We start from the raw sequence: 18,702 nt of genomic DNA, 5'->3' as shown, positions 1-18,702 counted from the left end.
CATCTAAAGTACGACAAATAGTGACAAACGAATAACACAATAGTTTCATGTACAGTACAAATAACTTCATTGGAAAAACGTGAATTTTTATATTTTATAGCGATATGATAGCAAGGGGCATAAGCTAACCGTGTCGTTATTTAGCCGCTAGCAGTCATGCTAAGTAACGCATTAGTTGAATAAAAGTGAAACGGGGAATTCAGTTTTTAATTTACGGAAAACATTTACGGAAACATTATTAATTTGCGTAAGGACAGACCACAACCATCGTCGACGAATTGGGGTATATAACTTAAATAGATTAGGAAAATATTAACTTTAAGATTGGTGTTGAAATTCGTTTAACAAAAGTGGGATTTATCGCAATTTATAATTGGTCCACATAGCTCGTAAGAACACTTCTGTTACTCCTCATTACCTCCTGAGCTTGTCTTTAGTCTTATAAAGTATACTGTCATCCTGCCAGGACGCCATTATTATTACCCAAAGTTTTATTAAATGAACCAACTCGCACATTTTATTAAAAACAAACAAACAAACACATCTTCTCAGATGCTGGGCTGAGTAAATCACTGTCTTTCTGGCTTTAATTCAACAATACTAAACGTGTCTACGATACGCCCATTTCCACCATTTTCATAATTTTATATAAATATATTTTCCATATCATAGTTAATAAGTCTGAAAAATTTAAGTAAATATAATATATAATATAAATCGACTAGCCATCAAGACACATGCCAGTAGTTTGTAGGAAGGCTTATTTTTATTGAGTCAAGCGTTTATATAGTTTGCTACAAAAATTATATATATAAACAGGAAGTATAAAACATTACAGAATGTTTTAGCAAGCATGAACAAGGTGTAAATATTAATAATAAAAGTAATAGAAAACTACAGTAACTATGTTAGATCTTTTTCCAACAGCCTTAAAATAAACAGGCATATAGCTGAAATCTAAATAACAAGATATAAAGTAAACAAGATTTACTCTGGGATAGTATATGTGCTATGTTTTCTTAATATACATAGGCTGGTACCAAAAAAAACTATGTTGTGTACTGTTGTTTTGCAACAGATTCTGCAGTGTCAACCAAACATGTAAACAATTCTTTTTTCTTTGGACCTTAAAACAACAGGGATAAAAAAAAAATCACAATGAATGGAGAATGGAACACTATGTTTCTGAATAATGTTATTTCAAAGACAAAAATGTGCATTCATGTGATTAGAAAAGTTTTGGTCAAAAGACAAATACAAAACAGTTGTAAACCTTTTTTGAAGCTACATCACACAAAACACTTTAAAATAATCGCTATATATATATATACACACACACACACACTTTTTATATACATGTACAGAGAAAAGTAATGTAAGTTACAGTATGTTTTCACAAAAAAGATGTCTTAGAAGAAGGATGGATGCACATTTTCCTCTATTGTCTGAGGTAAGGCCTGGTTAAATTTGCTAACAGCCAACAAGATTACAAGCTTCCAGTGTTCAGAACATTTTTAAAAACAATTAAGTAAGAATCTGTCATTAAAAAATAAAATAAAAAGAACATAAACATAGCATTTTTAACCAGCACCTTGAGATTTCTTTTATGACAGCCCACATTATCCATTTCAATTTATAACTGAAAACCAAAGTAGTCAAAGCTTGTTCACAATTAAAATATTAAACAGTGTCACAAGTGTAATGGACTTAAACTAATCAAAACAATAAAAAAACATCTACAGCAGGATTCATGTCATGGTTCTTGACTGCAAGCCATCTTTGTGACCAAACAAAATTCAACCAAAGTTTCTTTCGTGTTGTCTTTTGCATGGGCTATTTTTCAAGTCTAGACATGTGGCTTTAGGTAAAATTGCACTGCAACAGTAAATAAAAACACATAAAAACTCAAATATATGCAAATATAACGTAAAAAACTGCTGGTAGTCTTAGAAGGCAGCAGGGATGAGCACCATTTAAAAGAATGGAATTTTTTTTAAATTATGTTAATTACCTTTAAAGTCACAGTGCATTAAAAGATCAACTTTCATCGTTCTTACTGGTAACAGATGGTGTTTCTGGAAGACAGTAATACAGGCCGGTGTGATTGTTCAGTAGAGGCATGTGTTCCCTGGTAATCTGTGGTTTTCTATTCACACGCAAAGTAGTCTTTGAGTGGTGCGAAGAGATGCCTGATGACAGGGACGCTCCATGAACGACCAAGGAGCTTCTGTCTGGCTCCTCGACCCATGTTGGAAACATCTGTGTAGTGGACAGGAAACCCAAAGATCCTGCAGGATGAGGGGTACAACGTTGAGAGACTGACACTTTTGAAGAGCTAAAAGATATTTCTGCTAAATATGACCTTTTTTTTTTCAGCAAATTGAGCGTTATTCCTGTAATCATTCAGTATGTTCACTACCTCTCCAGTTCAGTGCACCACAGTATGTCTTCCTTGCCATTCATCAGCACAGGGAGATGCTGGTCTTTACCCTGTTTGATGGAATTGGATCGAGTGGTGATAGTTCGCACTTTTCCAAACTAAAAGACAAGTATTAGTTAAAAACTTCACCTAATTAAAACATTGTATTTATTTATTATGACCCACCTTTGCAACTCTGCCATGCTCCAGACAGTCTTGCAGCTCCAGCTTATCCATTCCGGAGGCACAGAGAGGCCTGGACATTAAGAAGATATTTACATCTGCTGTTTATATCCAATCACGTTTTTCCAAATATGAGAATGTTCAATATACTCTATATCTCCTATATACATATAAATATATATTAAATATTTGTAAATACAAAATTAAAAGGTGACAAAAGCTGATCATTGGATATATTTGAATAAATGAAATGTCTGACCTGTTCATGCCTGGCAGGTTTCCCCAGAAATATCGTGCACGATGAGCAGCAGAGACCTCAATAGCATCAATCATGACAGGATTACACTGCAGCAAAAAAAACCCCAAAACATTAGAATTCGTTATGCGTATGCAACCAACAAACAACAGCTCATAAATGAACTACATCTATCTTGTTTTGTATAAATAATTTCCTAAACAAAAATCTAAAAATAGAACTACAGTAATCAGTTTATATTTGGCTGAAACATAGGAAAGCTTCTTGAATTATTCCTGTATCACTAACCTCCAGATATCGTGAGATGTCCCTCTTGTCATTGACCCCCATGGCGACCACGTTTTCAAACATCCAGAAGAAAGGCCGGTCCTCCCCTTCCTTAGGCCTGGCCTCGCTCAGCAAACGGTAGAACTCGAAGAACAGCCTCCCTGTCCCTTCTATAACACCACCAAATGATCAGACTCGGTCAATGAGGAAATGAGGGTGTGAAAACAACAGGAAAAGTGATATTTTTCTACTGTTATAAAAAGAAACAATGGAACTGTCAAATCATGCATTGCAGCATTACTTGTGATTAATACACAACACCATGTGTTGTTTGTGTCCACAAGAGCAGTGTTTAAAGAAATAATTTGAAATAGTGAAAATGTAACTACAGCCTAATTTATCCAACATCAGGAAACACACCTGGAGTTCATAAAAAGAGAACTCAAACCTAGTCTTTTTAACACCATCACCTCTGTCAGATACCTACCATACAGGCCTTTCCTTGCGGGATTGACTATTGAGAGATCATTGCATGGACTTCCTCCAATCACAAGGTCAAATGGGCCCCACTCTTGAATCTAGAAGATACAATAGCACAATCTAATGTTAGCATTAGTACATTTAAAGTCATGAAAATTTAAAGTAAAATATTTACAAAGAGAGAACAACACTAAGGAGTAAATGAGACTTCCATTCATACATTGCTCTTTGTGATGTTCCTAACATCATGGACATATTGGATCTTTCCTTCATGTCTCACAACGCCAACTGAGATGGACTCCTCACACACCTCGGATGCCACGTACTGATCCACCTTAAATCCTAGGTCCCTAAGAACCAAGTAGCCTGGATACAAACAACAGCAACAATGAGGCTCCGTTGAACTTTTTTTTTTTTTTTTAATACACATCAATCACTTCTCAATACACATTGCTTTTGCATAATTATTCTCACCTGTAGCAATGCCGTCAAACAGGGAAAGCACCCTGATTGGTAGCCTCTGCTCTGCAGGGACTGCTGGGTAAATTTTTGGTTTCTCCTAGAAGATGAGAATGAATTTTTTTTATAGAAAAATAGAAATTACTTAATTATTTTGGTCTGTTCATTACTGATTTAACACTTTAATTGTAGGCAATTCAACCAATCAAAATGGGAATGAAAACTACAGCAAATCAAAAAAACATAGTAACTTACAAACTCCTGGCCATTGTCATTGGCAAAGAATTCCTGCAGCTTGAGGTTCCAGTCATGGCGACGTTTAAGGACGCCATATGGCAGCAGCGGCTGGCACATGTAGCATCTCCAGGGGTCCTGATAACGAGCATTGTTAGACGTTCCGGGGTTAACCAGGATGTCCAGGCAGTCCACGCAGAAACACCTGGACCAGGATGAGAGAAAATAAAAAACAGGTGAACAGTTGCTCTCTCACAAACACACATGCTGTAGGAGGAGCTGTGGTTGTTGTGTCATGTGTAGAGCATTTTTCTGACCTGCAGCAGTTGGCGTTACCACAGAGCAGAACCTCTCGACCACCACAGCAGATAGTACAGTAGGACTGATAGCCATCATCATCGTACATGTAAGACATCTCCAGGTAGACATCCTAAACACACAGATCAATTATTATCACAATAATTACTAATATAATTATTAATAAAAGACCTGTAATAAATATCTTTATTACCTTGCACGTTTGGCACAGGCCTCCTTCAAACAGTGGGTGAAAAGTTGCAGCTCTCCTTTTGCCACAGGACAGACAGAACTCTACAGGAAGACACACACACAGACCAGTCAGTAGCAATAAAAATAACTAAAAAAAGAAAATAATGATTTCAATACTGTAAGTCACAAGGTAAATAGCACTCTTACCTTCTATACTGCAATTATTCTTCAGAACTTCATTCACCATTTGTTCTGAAACAACAAAACATAAACAAAACACACAGTCAATACACATGGAAAAAAACCGAACGACTTTATTTGTAGCTGTGACATATGAAAACCACCATCAAACTGCAGCTGTGTAACCCTCCATCCCCCAAGCCCAGAATTCAATGCTGTGGCCGTTGAGCCATACCTCTGCTGTAGGACTCTTCAGGGGCAGCCTTGTTCTTACAGAGGCTCAATTTCTGTCTCTTTGCGCTAGAAAAGCACTCAGGCAGTGACACATCAAGGACATGGTGGTTTAGAGTATTACTGTCTGCAAAAACACACATAATTTGTTTGTTATGTTCAATATTTGGTCCTTTCTTAAATGAGGTGAAGCACAGAATGGTTTTCTGGTGCAGGTCAGAAGACCTGAATGGACTGTACTACGTTTCTCACCAGCATTGTATGTAGGTTTGATTCCTTCCTCTCCTTTGGGCAGGAAGCCCCCATTGGCCCAGTCCAACATGGGTTTGACTTGATCATCTGGGTTGTCTGACTCACAGGGAGGAAATGTCTTCTCTGCTCGAACACTGGCCATCTGTGGGGGACAGGGAAACGTCACGCAATAATTCAAGATTTCTAACGGCGATGGTTGATCGCACATTTCAGTTCATGTACATGGATGTCATTGTCTAAAGCTAATGTAAAAGCACAAAAAACACTAAAGCAAGGATTTTATAAATATATGAGCCAAAAATGTCACCATCTTTCAACAACATATACACCAAGACGCACAACCATGTCCTATTTTAGTGCGATTGTTAGAGGGCTCTTCTTTTACAAATAACATTCCTCTTTAAAAAGATGGAAACAGGAAACAAGAAAAAAAAGACTTTTGGTATCCTCTAAAGTTTATCAATTTAATACTATAAGTAACCATTTAATGTTAAACACTCTCAAAAAATGTGTTGCCAAAGAACTAAGTTTAAGAGCTTAATTGTGGTTTCAAATCCCCGTAGAGTTTTATAATCCACAAATTTGGAATGAAAGAATATCCTCCTACATATCTAATCCTTAAATCCTTAAAGCTGACACAAAGAAAAAGGGTGGAAATGGCGAGAGAGAAGGCTGTTTTTTATATAAAACACAAACACAGATGTGGAGGCAAACGTCAAGGAGCAGAAGAGGGTTTGGAGAAGACAAACGACAGGACAGTCTGTTGTTGCTATTTGGTCAAAGTCTAAACACCTGCATGACAGTGAGTCCTAAAACACGCACAAACAAGCAAAAACCTGATCCTGGGAGAACGACAGTGATAATAACGGAGAGAAATAAAAGGTAAAAAAAAAAGAAAGGGAAGGAAAGGAAGTACGTTGCATTAATGTGTTTTTCATTATTTTTATGTCAAGGAAAAAGGCTGATGAAAAAAATATAAATTAAAAACAAAGGAAATTAAAAGAAAAGATTAAAGTTTTTTATACACAAAATATTCTTTTTGTTATTTATGTTTTATAGAGGTATACCCATAATAGATGCATTCTCAGTAGTTTTTTTATCATATTAACTGCTGACAGATTTCAATGTTAAGATCGGGTTTAATAACTGGCTCAACAAGTAAAAATGCATCCATGCAAAAACCTTATTAATATTTCAATATCCAACCTACTGCAGAAATTGTAAAACATACCCTCAGTTTCAAAAAAGGATAGGAAAAAATTATAACAATAATTAAAAGTCTGCCCTGAGTATAATTGTTCTGGAATTGGTGCAGCTTACCTCCAGAGCCTGGAAGATTGCTCTACGGTAAGGGGCCAGCTTTGTGTAGGAAACCTGACTGAAGAACTTTGTGAATGCAGTGATAGAGTTCAGTTTGTCGGCTGAAACCTGTAGACAATAACATGGAAATAAATCAAGAATCATGATGTGAAACAACTCAAATACTCTCCCTTGTTCAGTCTGTTTGAAATGTATTCATTTTTCATTCTTACCTCAGAGAATTTGCCATCTCCAAACCACTGCAGCCACCTCATGCCAGGGCTCGCCTGCCTCTTTCCTGTGACACGCCATGTCACTACTATGCCAGGCCACCAGCAAAAACCCTTGATCTTCCCCCATACGAGCTCACCGATGCCAAAACCTTTGTTGTCCTAGACACGACAGATGAAAACAGAAAGATGGTAAGATGATCCACTAATAGTGGTTTAAAAAAAACAGCAGAAACATAAGGGTGAGGTAAAGCTTCAATATTAACAATATTAAAGGGTGAGGTAAAGCTTCAATATTAACCCTTCTTTTAACATGGGAAATCATAGTTATTGGTTTGAACAGAGACCAATAATTGCTTTGACATTTTGTGTAATCACTGCATTTTGACATAAATTTTTTGTATGTAGTGCTGAAAAAAAAACTTCAAAACTCCAATTACAGAAAGAATGGAAGATTTAGAGTAAGAGGAAAAAAAACAGAGAACGTCATTTTTGTCCACTGTAGTTAAAAAAAAAAAATTCTAGGTGTGTTCTTTGTTGCTAATGTGTAGTGAGCCCATTAAGTCAAGAGGACAAACATTAGATCTGAGCATAAAGGGGATAATAAAAAAATAACACTTCACTGAGTGCAGCCAGGTTGTACTCAACAGAAAGCAAAAAGTTAGGAGCTGCATACACATGATGGAGAGACATGATTGTGTGTGTGTTTACTAACAGACACACACGTCTTGTTTGCCAGGCATCATGACCTGAAAGAAACGATTGATACTGAGCTAACACAGGCCAACTCTCTCTCTCTCACACTATCTCTGCCTCTGTGTGTATTTTTGTGTGTGTGTGTGTGGCCACCTGCACTAACACAAGGCCAGGTGGAGGGGGGATTTGTGGTGTCGGCAGGGAGTTACCCTCCTTCTCTCTATTGCTGCCAAATCCTTTACTTCCCCTTTTAAAAGTATCCTTTCTGTAGCCTGTATTCATGACCGCCTTTTGACTGTTTAACTTCTTTAAACCTTTTTTGCTCTTGTTAAAGTTCAAAAATCTGTCTGTCCATCCTTTTTTTTACTGATGATGTCATGTGTATTGCTTTGCTTTATTCCAGAGAGGTTTTGTTAACCAGACATTTTTTAAGACGTGTAAAAAGGGTCTCAGAGTTTAAATAGTGACTTTGAGAGATCGCAGCCTCACAATTTTCTTAAAGACTGTGGTGTGTGTGAAGTACCGAGAATAGATGTGCATCTTTTCAGAGACAATTTACCATCTCTGCAAAGACTGTGTTACTGTTCGTAAGATAACTGTCCACACAAAAAAACTGCAGTCTCTTCTCAGTTGAAACCACACTCTCAAAAAACCACAAGTCTCTCTTAGACTGCACCAGGGTTTAAAATTACTTTTGAATTTTGATGAAGCCACAGACACAAATCTTACATTGTACTCCGGCTGAGTTTCTGAGCTCAGTGTGGTGATGCTGCTCTGGGCTGAGTCTTTGGAATCTTGCTCCATCAGTTCCAAACTGGGCACATCTGGAACACTACGAGACGTGACTGCCAATAGATGAGGACCACCAGCAGTCTGAAAAGAGAAGCAAGACAGATAAAAACAAATATTAGATGAGAAATGAAATGAATAAGTCCCTACCAATACCAGTAATCCCACATGTCAGTCTCAAAGTGTCTAGTGTTTCTGCTCCCATAAGAGCAACAATAACAGAAACTCACCTGAAACTGGCCCTGTTCCTTTTTGCGATTCTGTCTGCGTGGCTTGTTGTGCGTTTGTGCCGTCAGACCGGCTTGAAAAATGGTCCTGGGTCGAGGTCTCTCTCTCAATCCCAACTGAGATTTGCCTGGTGTTTTTTCCTACACGTCACACACAACAAACATGTAGTGTATACTGTGTTTGGGAACCCTCATTCATTTATGTACATTAAAGGTGAGTCTGTGGTCAAACCTCGCTGTAGGTGTCCCAGGTACTGTCCTCCTCCTCAAATTTCTTCCTGTTTCTTTTTCTGTTTCCCCTTGAACACAGTTTATCATCTGGAGAGAGAGAGAGAGCGAAAGAGAGAGTTGGTTTGACACCCAGAAGGTTTCACAGATATCATGGGACTTTCCCTTCCTCCTGCACATTAAACAAGTCATGTTGGTAAACTGTAAGACACCAACATATGTATTACCTTGAGGAGAGGCTGCATCTCCATCTGGTTTGAGGCTGAAGGGGGAGGGTGGTTCAGCTGCAGTGAGCGGGCTGTTCTCATTGGTCAGCTCCACGCCGCTGTCGTTCCCTGACAGAGCTTCAGCTGGAAGTGTATCGCCATTGACCACGGCCTAAAGATGAAAAAAACATTAGCTATCTGTCAGGTGATTATTTTCATTATCATTTTATATTTGAAGAATATTAATTGATAATGGTTGTACTTTGAAACTGATAAATTGCCTCTTCTTAATGTCAATGTGAACACTATGCTTGAAATCTAATTCACACTATTACTCACAAGACTTTTACACAAGAACTTTAGTTTCCTAAGTATTGATACATTTCAAACATTATGCCAAACTATTCCTCCCCCCTGGGCCTTGGTTTTGTGCAAATTAAAGTTTCGCTCTCTCCTGAGATCAAGTCACAACGTTGAGACAACTTTTGCATGTCAGAGATTGTCTGCCACACCCACAAGTACGGCAGCACATAAATGAAAGTGTCTGACTTTGCATAAGAGTTGTATAAAGAAAAAAAAACTATGTGGAGGAGGACTAATGTGTAATTCCTCACTAGATATTACTGACAGTGAATCATATCTGGTCTGTTTGGCAGTGTGATTGATGAGGCAAAAATACTGATAATTTTGTCATCTAATATAAATGGAAAAAAAAGTTGATAATACAGGGAATCTTTTTAGCTGGGTTATTTATAAATTAAATTGCTTTTATGTAATTTTAGGGAGCAGGGAATTGGCCAAAAAATAATTTAGAAAGAACTGGAATTGTTAAGTATGATTATTCTATGTGCATCAGAATACAATAATAAAATTTGGATATATCACATTTTTTTGTAGTCACATTACACCGACAGAAAGTGAAAATGTAAAAATGTTGTCAGTAAAACTACATTTTTTTGTGGGAAAAAAAGAGCCGGGGGAGTAGGAAAAAGATCTGCTGTGTAGCAGACAGAAAGTAAAGTGTTGCACAGGAATCACAGCTCACAGGTAAATCTGCAGCTGTCACCGTTCCCTACAATATAAAAGGGAAAAGGGTGTGTGATTTCACCAGTAACTCAGGAACTCCGTGAACCTGTATGTGTTCATGATAGTAATACATGCAAAGTTTGGTGTTGAGCCAAGAGAGACTGGAGCTAATTTTCTTACATGAAGCTGTTCTGGCAAACTGCACAGTCGGACAACTTCGACGAAGTCTGAGTCTCCTAAGAGTTACATTCTATTCTTTAATTTTGTTTTATGTCAAACACGATATCATCCAACACCAAAATGCCAAACAAACAAACAAAAACCGGTTGTCTGAAAAAACAACAACAATTCATGACTTCTACCAGTGATTTTGACAAAGATACAGCTGACATTGACTTTGTCTTAAATACAAAAGACAGACTTGTATTGCAAGTCTGACCAGAAATGTGGGCACCATGTATAGTTCTAGGTGTGACTGAATGTTCTTCAAAGTCAACAATCAACCAGGACTAGGTTATAATCTGGTCTACATCTACATGTGTGACAAACAAAACTGTGAATTTAGAAAACACACAGACTCTCAACTATCTGCCCCAACTCTCCACCTCTGTTGATACTTTCTTGGACCTATAACTCATTCTCCTCTCTGAGATTCACTGACAGCCCAACAAAAACACCAGCATTTACACAGCCCGGGGGCATTTTCATCACTATCACTATCCACCTCCCATAACCCGAACCCTTGTTCTCTCTCTACAACAAGAATTACATACATTTCTTGATAATTGTGCAGGGTTGAATTTATATGTTGCCTGAGCAAATGAAAATTGACATACAGATTACATCAGTTATAATTTATATTTTATAAGCTTTTTTTTTTTTACTAACATCGTGTTGACTGTCTTCTTTGACCCCAGTCTGTACTTTTTCTACAGTTTCTAGTAAGTAAAGAAATCTGAAAGAAAGATTCATAATAAAACCTTGATTCCCTTAATTCTTTTTAACCTTCCAGAGGTTAAAGCAGAGTTAAAAAGATTGCAAATTCCTTTTACACTCAAGAACAGAAACAAAATCTCACTGTGCACCTTGTCCTTTCCTCTTGCTCCCTCATTCAAACTTTCTTGAATCCCCTTCCTCCATTATTTTCTTTTCAGCACAATTTGTTTGAAACTTTTCAACTCACTCTGTATGGACCAAACCAAACCAAGTCTGCTTTTGTGAAACAAGAAATGGAAAAAGAACTTGCACAAATCCAAGCACACACAGTTGACTGAAGTAGGTTTTGCAAATAGTTTGGTTCATTCACTAGCTCTTGGAAAGATATCAACATACACAACTGACAGATTCTTGCTCCAAATAGACCAAAGTAAAATTAGTGTTAAACTGCATTTTCAAAGTTCATTTCATTCGGGATACAGTTCTGTATAAAAATAGTGTTCTAGCAAAAAGCTTAAAATGTCTTATTACATGTGTCAGTGATGCACTGCAGTACAAGTTGCATTAAAATCACATCACTTCTGTACATAGTACATTGATGGGCGTCCAACCAAATGCCTGAAACCATGAGAAAATACACTCACTTCCACTACACATGATACAAAAATTGAGTGATTCAAAACATCAAAGATCTGCTGCCATTCAATTAATGTATTGCTTTCATTTTAGAAATCCGTACTCCCTGTATCTAATACTGTCATAAAAGCAGCTGAAAGACTCTAGGGCAGACAGTTTAATTTATAAACACTCTAGATGTGTTCAAATCTGAAACACAAGAAAATGCTGTTCAAGTATCCAGTTGATGGGTATGACTCAGTGTGTGGCAAAGTATAAATTTAAAACCTTGTGCTGTGGTGAAAACACCAGCCTACGTCAGGACAGCATTCCACAGTGAGCCAGAAGATGACCCCAGGCACTTTCACTGTGCTATCAAAACATCTCAGTCAGGCCTAAATGATTAGAAACACTGGTCTTCAACAAAGATTTTTGATGAAAAAAAAAAGTTCACAAAATGACAAGCGTTTGCTGCATTGATTTGGCTGCGATCACCCTGTGCTTCCTGTGTTCTCTCAAACACATGCACACATTTGTCTGAAAACACATTTTATTTAAGTAAGTAAATTAAAACTAAAAGATGAGCTTAAATGTATAAGGTGGAGGACTATGCAAATATTATGCATAAATGTACCAAACTGAGGCAGCTGTGTTGCACATATATAGGTACTGCATTCATATTCTGAAATTTGTCAAATGTTCAAAATGAATTATTTTTGGCAAGAAGGCAACTTAAATCCTAGCACTTGTATTTGACTCACATGTCACCTCTTATATGAGCAAAAATGTAAAGATTAACAACACATTGAACATCATGGGTCAAATGTTTCCTCACTGTGTGACCAAGACATCTCATCACTAAAAAAACAGTCCTTAAAGAGGACTTGTTCCAGGAGAAATGAATAAGTAACTGGCTGCCAAAGAGCTGTCTAAACTTAACATTAAATGCCTCAAGAATAATATGGTGACTGTCAAATGACAAAGAGAGTTTAGGCAGAAGGATGGATGGGGTGTACAGGAAAAAGAGGAACAAAAGAGAAATAAGTAATGGTGAGAGGTACTTTCTGTAGACGGAAGGAGAGAAAAGCAGATTGTGGGTAAAGGAAGGATTTGTCAATCTCAGACAGAATGATATATGAGAGCGAGAAAGAGGAAGGAGCACTAACGGACAATAAGAGCCTTGTGTATGCATGTGTGTGTATGTAGAGTGATATGTGTTGAGATATTTTGCAAACAAACTACATAACACTTAAAAAAAGGTTTCTGTTCTTTTCATGGTGCCTAGTGAACATACATAATAGCTAACTTAGATTAAAAAAAAAAGGCACCACTTGAAATGGTTGGTTTTTCTCTCCCCCGTTTCCAGTGCACATTTGAAACTACGTTCACAGATTACATCATAATACATGCTTGAACTCTGGGCATATGCCTTTGCAAGGATAGAAAGATTCTGTTTTTGCATGCTTATGTTTGTTTGAAAACTGCTACGGAGATGCGTTTGAAGTTGGATCATAAAAGTAAGTAAGTAAGGAATGTAGCCAGGTAAAAATGCTGGCTAAAAAATTTAAACAACTAGTTCAGAGTTAGAATGAGTTAAAATGAAACAAATTAACAATTTTTGCTGCCAATAATAATAACAATAATAATAATATAATAATGTCCCACAAGAAGGACATCTACAGTGTGAGTCTTTGCAACCGACACGCTGCTAGTGATGTTAAAAAAAGCTGAGAAATATATACAGGAGCAATAGTAGTTAAACTAAATATATAAAAAAGGAGGAAGAGGGAACAACAATGCCTTATTTATGTATTTGTCATTAAATAGGCAAAAGTAAAACAAGCCAAAAGAGCCAGAGGTGGCTTTAAATTATGTATATGTAGTGTAATTGAAAAACAGAGAAACTCACAGTGGCCGTCATGTTTGTACTTTCTTCCAGTATAGCAGCAGAGTATGTATTTAAAGGCATCACTGTCGCTGATGGCTGGTCCAGTGTTTGTCCTGACTCCTTCTGAAACCTGGAAAACACAGACAATAAGTGAGAAAATGAGGAAAGGGCAGGACAGGAGAGGGAATCGGGGAGGTTCAGACATGCCCATAACACTGCAAGTGGGACATAACAAAATCCATGGCTGTTGTTTGTAAGTGTAATGAGGCGTGCTGTATTTCTGCATTCTTCTTTTGCACTCTTCTTTACACCTCAAGCCACAAAGCTACATTACCACTAGATGAAGTGTGTAGGTTACAGGATAGGATTTCAGTAAATTGACAGGTCGTTGGTTTTGATAAACAAGCCTGTGCAGTCCTCAGCTAGCAACTTGTCAGTTTTGTCTTTACTCGTACATATCTGCATAACAGAAGGAAATGTTACAATGAAGAGAAAATATATTTGTATTTAAAAAAACACATAGTACCAGTACAATGGAGCATCATTTCTTTGTTATACAGATTTAACTGTTTATCACATACATATATAACCGTTTCTGTAATTTATACTGTGGATTGCATAGCTTATTGTAAACAGTGTAGATCGATGTTGGCTAATATATATTATATATTGAATTTTGTAAACTAAACTCAGCCAGGCAAAGCAACATATTTTCAAGATGATCATATTGGACTGATTTTCTCCAATTAATCTAATACTTTCGTTACTATATTATTATTTCCATGGTAGTAACAAAAAGTATAGATAGAGTATATGGAGATAATAAAATGATACAAGCAAAAACCTTAAGTCTGTAGAGAGGTGACACATAATAATTTTAGAAAAAAAATAAAAATTGTTAATGAGTCATGAGGATTATTTACACATGAGAATGTCCTTAAACTGTGAAAGTGTAGAAATGCACAGTGACCACATACTAAAAACAAAAACGAGACCACCAGGTGCTTCTGCACACACACAGCTTTATGTACACAGCAGTTAACATGCAGTGACTTAACCTTACCTAAACACAGATGCCTCACCTTAGATATCACACTAATACTATCGTATCTGTCTGTCAATACTTTTGATGAAACTGCCATTATCCTTATTCTCATCATTCCGTTAACACCTTTCTGATATGAGTGGGGCACCCGTGCTGTCATCTCACAAAAGGCAAAATGATTTATACACGCAAAAACACTACTTTCACGTGTAAAAAGGGGGAAACAAATTTCAGAATATTTTTCCAAATTTATGTTGCCCTTGGGGCAGTTACTTCGACAAACATTGTATAGACAAGATACATCCTGTTAGCTGCAAAGTAAGGCACAAACACTGAAAATGAAAATGTACAAAAACAACTGCAGAGGCAGTGACTGCCTGTGGCTATCAACACCTAATATTATCCTATTAATTTTACTTAATTTTACTACTGCTACTATGGTCTACTACAATGCTGTACCATATTCTTTACAACAAGACATCATCCTGGGGTCTCCATTTTGCTGCAGGTCTCCTTTGTCTTCTTTAGACCATAGACCTTATTCAGGACAAATTACCAACATTTAAGCATAAGAATCAGAATACATCTAAAACACAAAATCACATAAAACATTTTTGTTTAAAAAATATGATAAAGACTTTAGAAGCAGCAGCTCATTTAAAAAAAAAATCCAATCACTGCACCACTGCACACTCCCAGGAAAAGTTCTCAGTTTCTCTATTCACCTTTTCAAATATTTTACTCTTTCCGTTTCTACTAAGTATTATTGCACATGAACACAAAGGAAAAGCCCTGTTGTTTTGCACAAGCCCAACAGCAAAGAGCCCTGTGACCACTGACTGACAATGTTAGATAATAATGAACCCAGAGGTGAAGAACATAAGCGGTTGACCTGTCCATCCTTACCCCAAATGCTTTGGACTCCTTTGTTTACAAAACAAAATGGACTGTTACCACAACAGACACAATCTACTAAGGCCCCTTGTCGGAAACAGTTTAATTGTGCACTCATGAATGTCTTCACTTGCCACATGCCTTTAAGAGTGCGTAACCTGTTACCCTTTTATGTTGAGGTGTTTTAATTACTCAGATTGTTATGATTTACATTGTGTAGTTTATTAACCTCTTTGCTTATGATCCTGAGAGTGGGGTTAATGTTCTTCTGTCTAATTCTTGTGTAAAAATTCACAATAAGCTGTGTAAGTTGTTGCATCGATACTTCAGTTCAAGGCCTGTCCACATGGCGTAAAACATTTGTAACCTGTGTTTCTGCAAAAACATGTTTGAAAGACAGAAAGGGAAATGAGATTGAACTAGGGGAACCAAAGGAGGATGGAGAGGGAATGAGGGGCCCACGGAAAAGGGACACAGAGGACAAGGGGGGCTTTACATCAAAGTTGTGTCTGGTGGTGAGAGATTAGAACCTCAGTGAACAGTGATTGTTCACTCCCCAATGGGAATGTGTGTATGGCTTAGTGCATGTGTGGGGTTGTGGAGGGAGTATGTTGGGGTGCATTCCTTGTCTGTTATGTACCTTAAGGCCCCTACCAGCTCACACAGAGTGCTCAAGATTTTACATTGTCTACTCTGTTGCCTATTGTACAGAATAAACACCCAAGACCTGGGAAGACCTGGGATTAGAACCATACACCACACATTCAGCAACTGCTCACTATTATCAAAATCATTGATGCTTGATCCTTATACATATCATATTGTCCATTTTGTCATATGTGTAACATCATAGTATAAGATTTAAAGTAACACAGGATGATATGGTAGTTGTCAATACTAGTATGCTGTTATTATACCCCAATAAAATAATGGTAAAAAAAATAGCAAATTGTGTTGCAAATTTAATAGCATTTACATGACATTGTAAAACATGGTTTAGTTTCAGTGTGTTATGCACATTCATGGAGATAGTTAATCACATTTGACTGCTCTATTCAGGGGCTGGTACAGATTATCCTTAACATGTGAAGTTTGCCACAGATTTTTGGGGACCATGCCTTTCCTGATACAATACTCTCCTCTTTAGAATTAAGACATAAGTTATGCCCACCCTCCAATTCCTTTCTAACCCCTTCCCCCTGTAATGACCATGAATAGTAGTTACGAGTAAAGCATCTTGTACTCAAATGCCTACAGGCAATATTCAGAATTGCCCATGACAGCTTCTGGTTATAAGACTATGCTCACTACTTATTGATCTACAACTTACCCATCAGTAATGTGGACATAGTTATTACTTATTAATAATTACTAAAAAGTATTAATATAAATTAATAGATATATTAAATCTGTTTTAATTCCAAAGAGAATTGTTTATTTTCTAAAGCTACTTTATTGCTTTCTTAAATTTTCGAATCAATTACCGGACGAAAGAACTTGACACCAGTATAAACCGGTTTAATCAAGCGATGGACAGTCTGATCTTGAACTTTCTTTAAACTCCCCATGTAACACCGCCGTTTAAATAGATCTCTCTCTATCTCTCTTTTTTGTTTATTGACTATAATGTAATAAATTACCCAGCAACAGATGCTTTTGTAAACCCACCCCCGTGTATCGTGCATTTTATCTTTCCTTCGGGCACACGTTTGTCCCAAAACAGCAGCTCCTAATCACAGCCTACAGTGACTCTGTCCTAGAGGGAAGTTTAGACCGTAAACCTCCGCCGTGTTGAAAAACCAGGAAACCGCCACAGGCAGCATAGAAACAATAATTTAGTTGAAGCAACTTTTGTCAGTACAACACAACTGGAAGTTTGCGGCGGTGCAATCACTTTTTAACCTTTATCCTCGTGGGATCTCACCGAAGTACAAGAAAAACGTAAACGAAGACGGATTATACTCAACAGTTAGCACCAGAGGCATCTCCTTCGACGACAACTTGTTAAAAGTGCACATTAAAGTCAACATAGAGTTGAGAGAAGCAACCCTGAGTTCTTTCACCTGCGCGTTACAATACTATAAATTCCTATCAAATGAATTTCACCTTTACAGAAAACGTCAAAACGTCCAAAAACTTGGATTCAGTTTGACTATTGGACTTTACCATTGGAATCGTGCTGCAGCAACATCTGTCCACACAGTTTGACTGCGCACATGTGCACGACACGAGCACCATTCTGCACTAAACAAGTGAAAACCACAAAACATCTACAGCAACGTATAAGCCAAAAAAGAATGACAGAGAGAACACACCGGCGTAGTGAAACTTACATTTCAATCGAGGTCTTTGTTTATCCGAGGCAGGAGAAAGCGTCGTCTTCTTACACTCAGACTTTAGCACGAAGAAATGTGTCGTCCTCTTTTCTCTTCTGACAGGAGTAGTGTTCTGTACCAACAACGCGCTTCTACAGCTCAAATCCTTCTCTGTCTTTCTGTGGCTCAGCCCACCTTTATTCGACCCGCAGACACAGGTCAAAGGAGATTGGTTGCTCCGGGCCATACAGGCTTTCCCAGGTAAGATTGTCAACACCCACTTTCTGCTGAAGGGCGTTCTTCAAACGTTTCCTCCTGTACAAAAATAGAAGGTGCACTTTCTAACAAGAAAGATGTCTGAGAACATGCATCTGAATATCCAATGGGACCTTATACGAGAGAGAGAGAGCTAACTTTTGTAGATATTGTGACTTGTGTAGTTTTGCAAAGTTCACTGATTCATAAGTGTTATATCCCTGCTATCACCAGGAAGGGTCAATGGAAGAGTTCATGCTTTTTACAGCTGACTTTGGACAAAGGTCATGGCAGGAAAACACAGAGGAACAAATAACAATTCACTCATGCAGTCGATTAACAGTATAAAGTATCAAGTTTATAATTAAACTGTTGTTCTGCCTCTGTGTTCCCCACATTAGACAAACTACACTGTGTTTACACGATAATTAAATAGCCCCATCTTAAAGAATAAGAAAACCACAACTTCATAACGATTTAAATTTGTCACTTTACAAATGCTAACATTTTTGTTTTTCACTTAGTGCTTTTAATCAAAACTATTTTGGTTATAAGAGAAAATATACTGCAAAACACATACAACTTTCTCAAGAAATAAACCTA

At 37.3% G+C, this 18,702-nt stretch overlaps 1 protein-coding gene across 1 annotated transcript; it reads right to left on the bottom strand.

The window, feature by feature from the left end:
- Positions 1-777: 777 nt before the first annotated feature.
- On the bottom strand, positions 778-18,518 carry dnmt3bb.1 (DNA (cytosine-5-)-methyltransferase 3 beta, duplicate b.1). Its single transcript, XM_017036248.2, has 22 exons — positions 17,863-18,518; positions 13,612-13,720; positions 9,147-9,297; positions 8,924-9,009; positions 8,695-8,832; positions 8,405-8,548; positions 6,983-7,141; positions 6,771-6,878; positions 5,451-5,592; positions 5,203-5,325; positions 4,995-5,039; positions 4,810-4,889; positions 4,616-4,728; positions 4,320-4,503; positions 4,080-4,164; positions 3,826-3,971; positions 3,613-3,703; positions 3,147-3,295; positions 2,862-2,947; positions 2,606-2,675; positions 2,420-2,538; positions 778-2,288 (listed from the first exon to the last, which is right to left on the bottom strand). Coding segments are annotated over exons 1-22 (2,472 nt in total). The 5' UTR covers positions 17,865-18,518; the 3' UTR covers positions 778-2,146.
- Positions 18,519-18,702: the final 184 nt, after the last annotated feature.

This window comes from Cynoglossus semilaevis, chromosome 10, assembly GCF_000523025.1.
Source record: "Cynoglossus semilaevis isolate Cse_v1.0 chromosome 10, Cse_v1.0, whole genome shotgun sequence".
Taxonomy (NCBI): Eukaryota; Metazoa; Chordata; class Actinopteri; order Pleuronectiformes; family Cynoglossidae; genus Cynoglossus; species Cynoglossus semilaevis.
The sequence above is the reverse complement of the archived record's forward strand: the minus strand, read 5'-3'. Positions and strand labels throughout refer to the sequence as shown.

Excerpts from the sequence above, each read along its gene's own strand:
- dnmt3bb.1 (XM_017036248.2), bottom strand. Across the intron at positions 5,040-5,202 it reads TGAAGAGTCCTACAGCAGAG|AACAAATGGTGAATGAAGTT; the intron begins GTATGGCTCAAC and ends TTGTTGTTTCAG. Across the intron at positions 3,972-4,079 it reads GTTTGACGGCATTGCTACAG|GCTACTTGGTTCTTAGGGAC; the intron begins GTGAGAATAATT and ends GTTTGTATCCAG.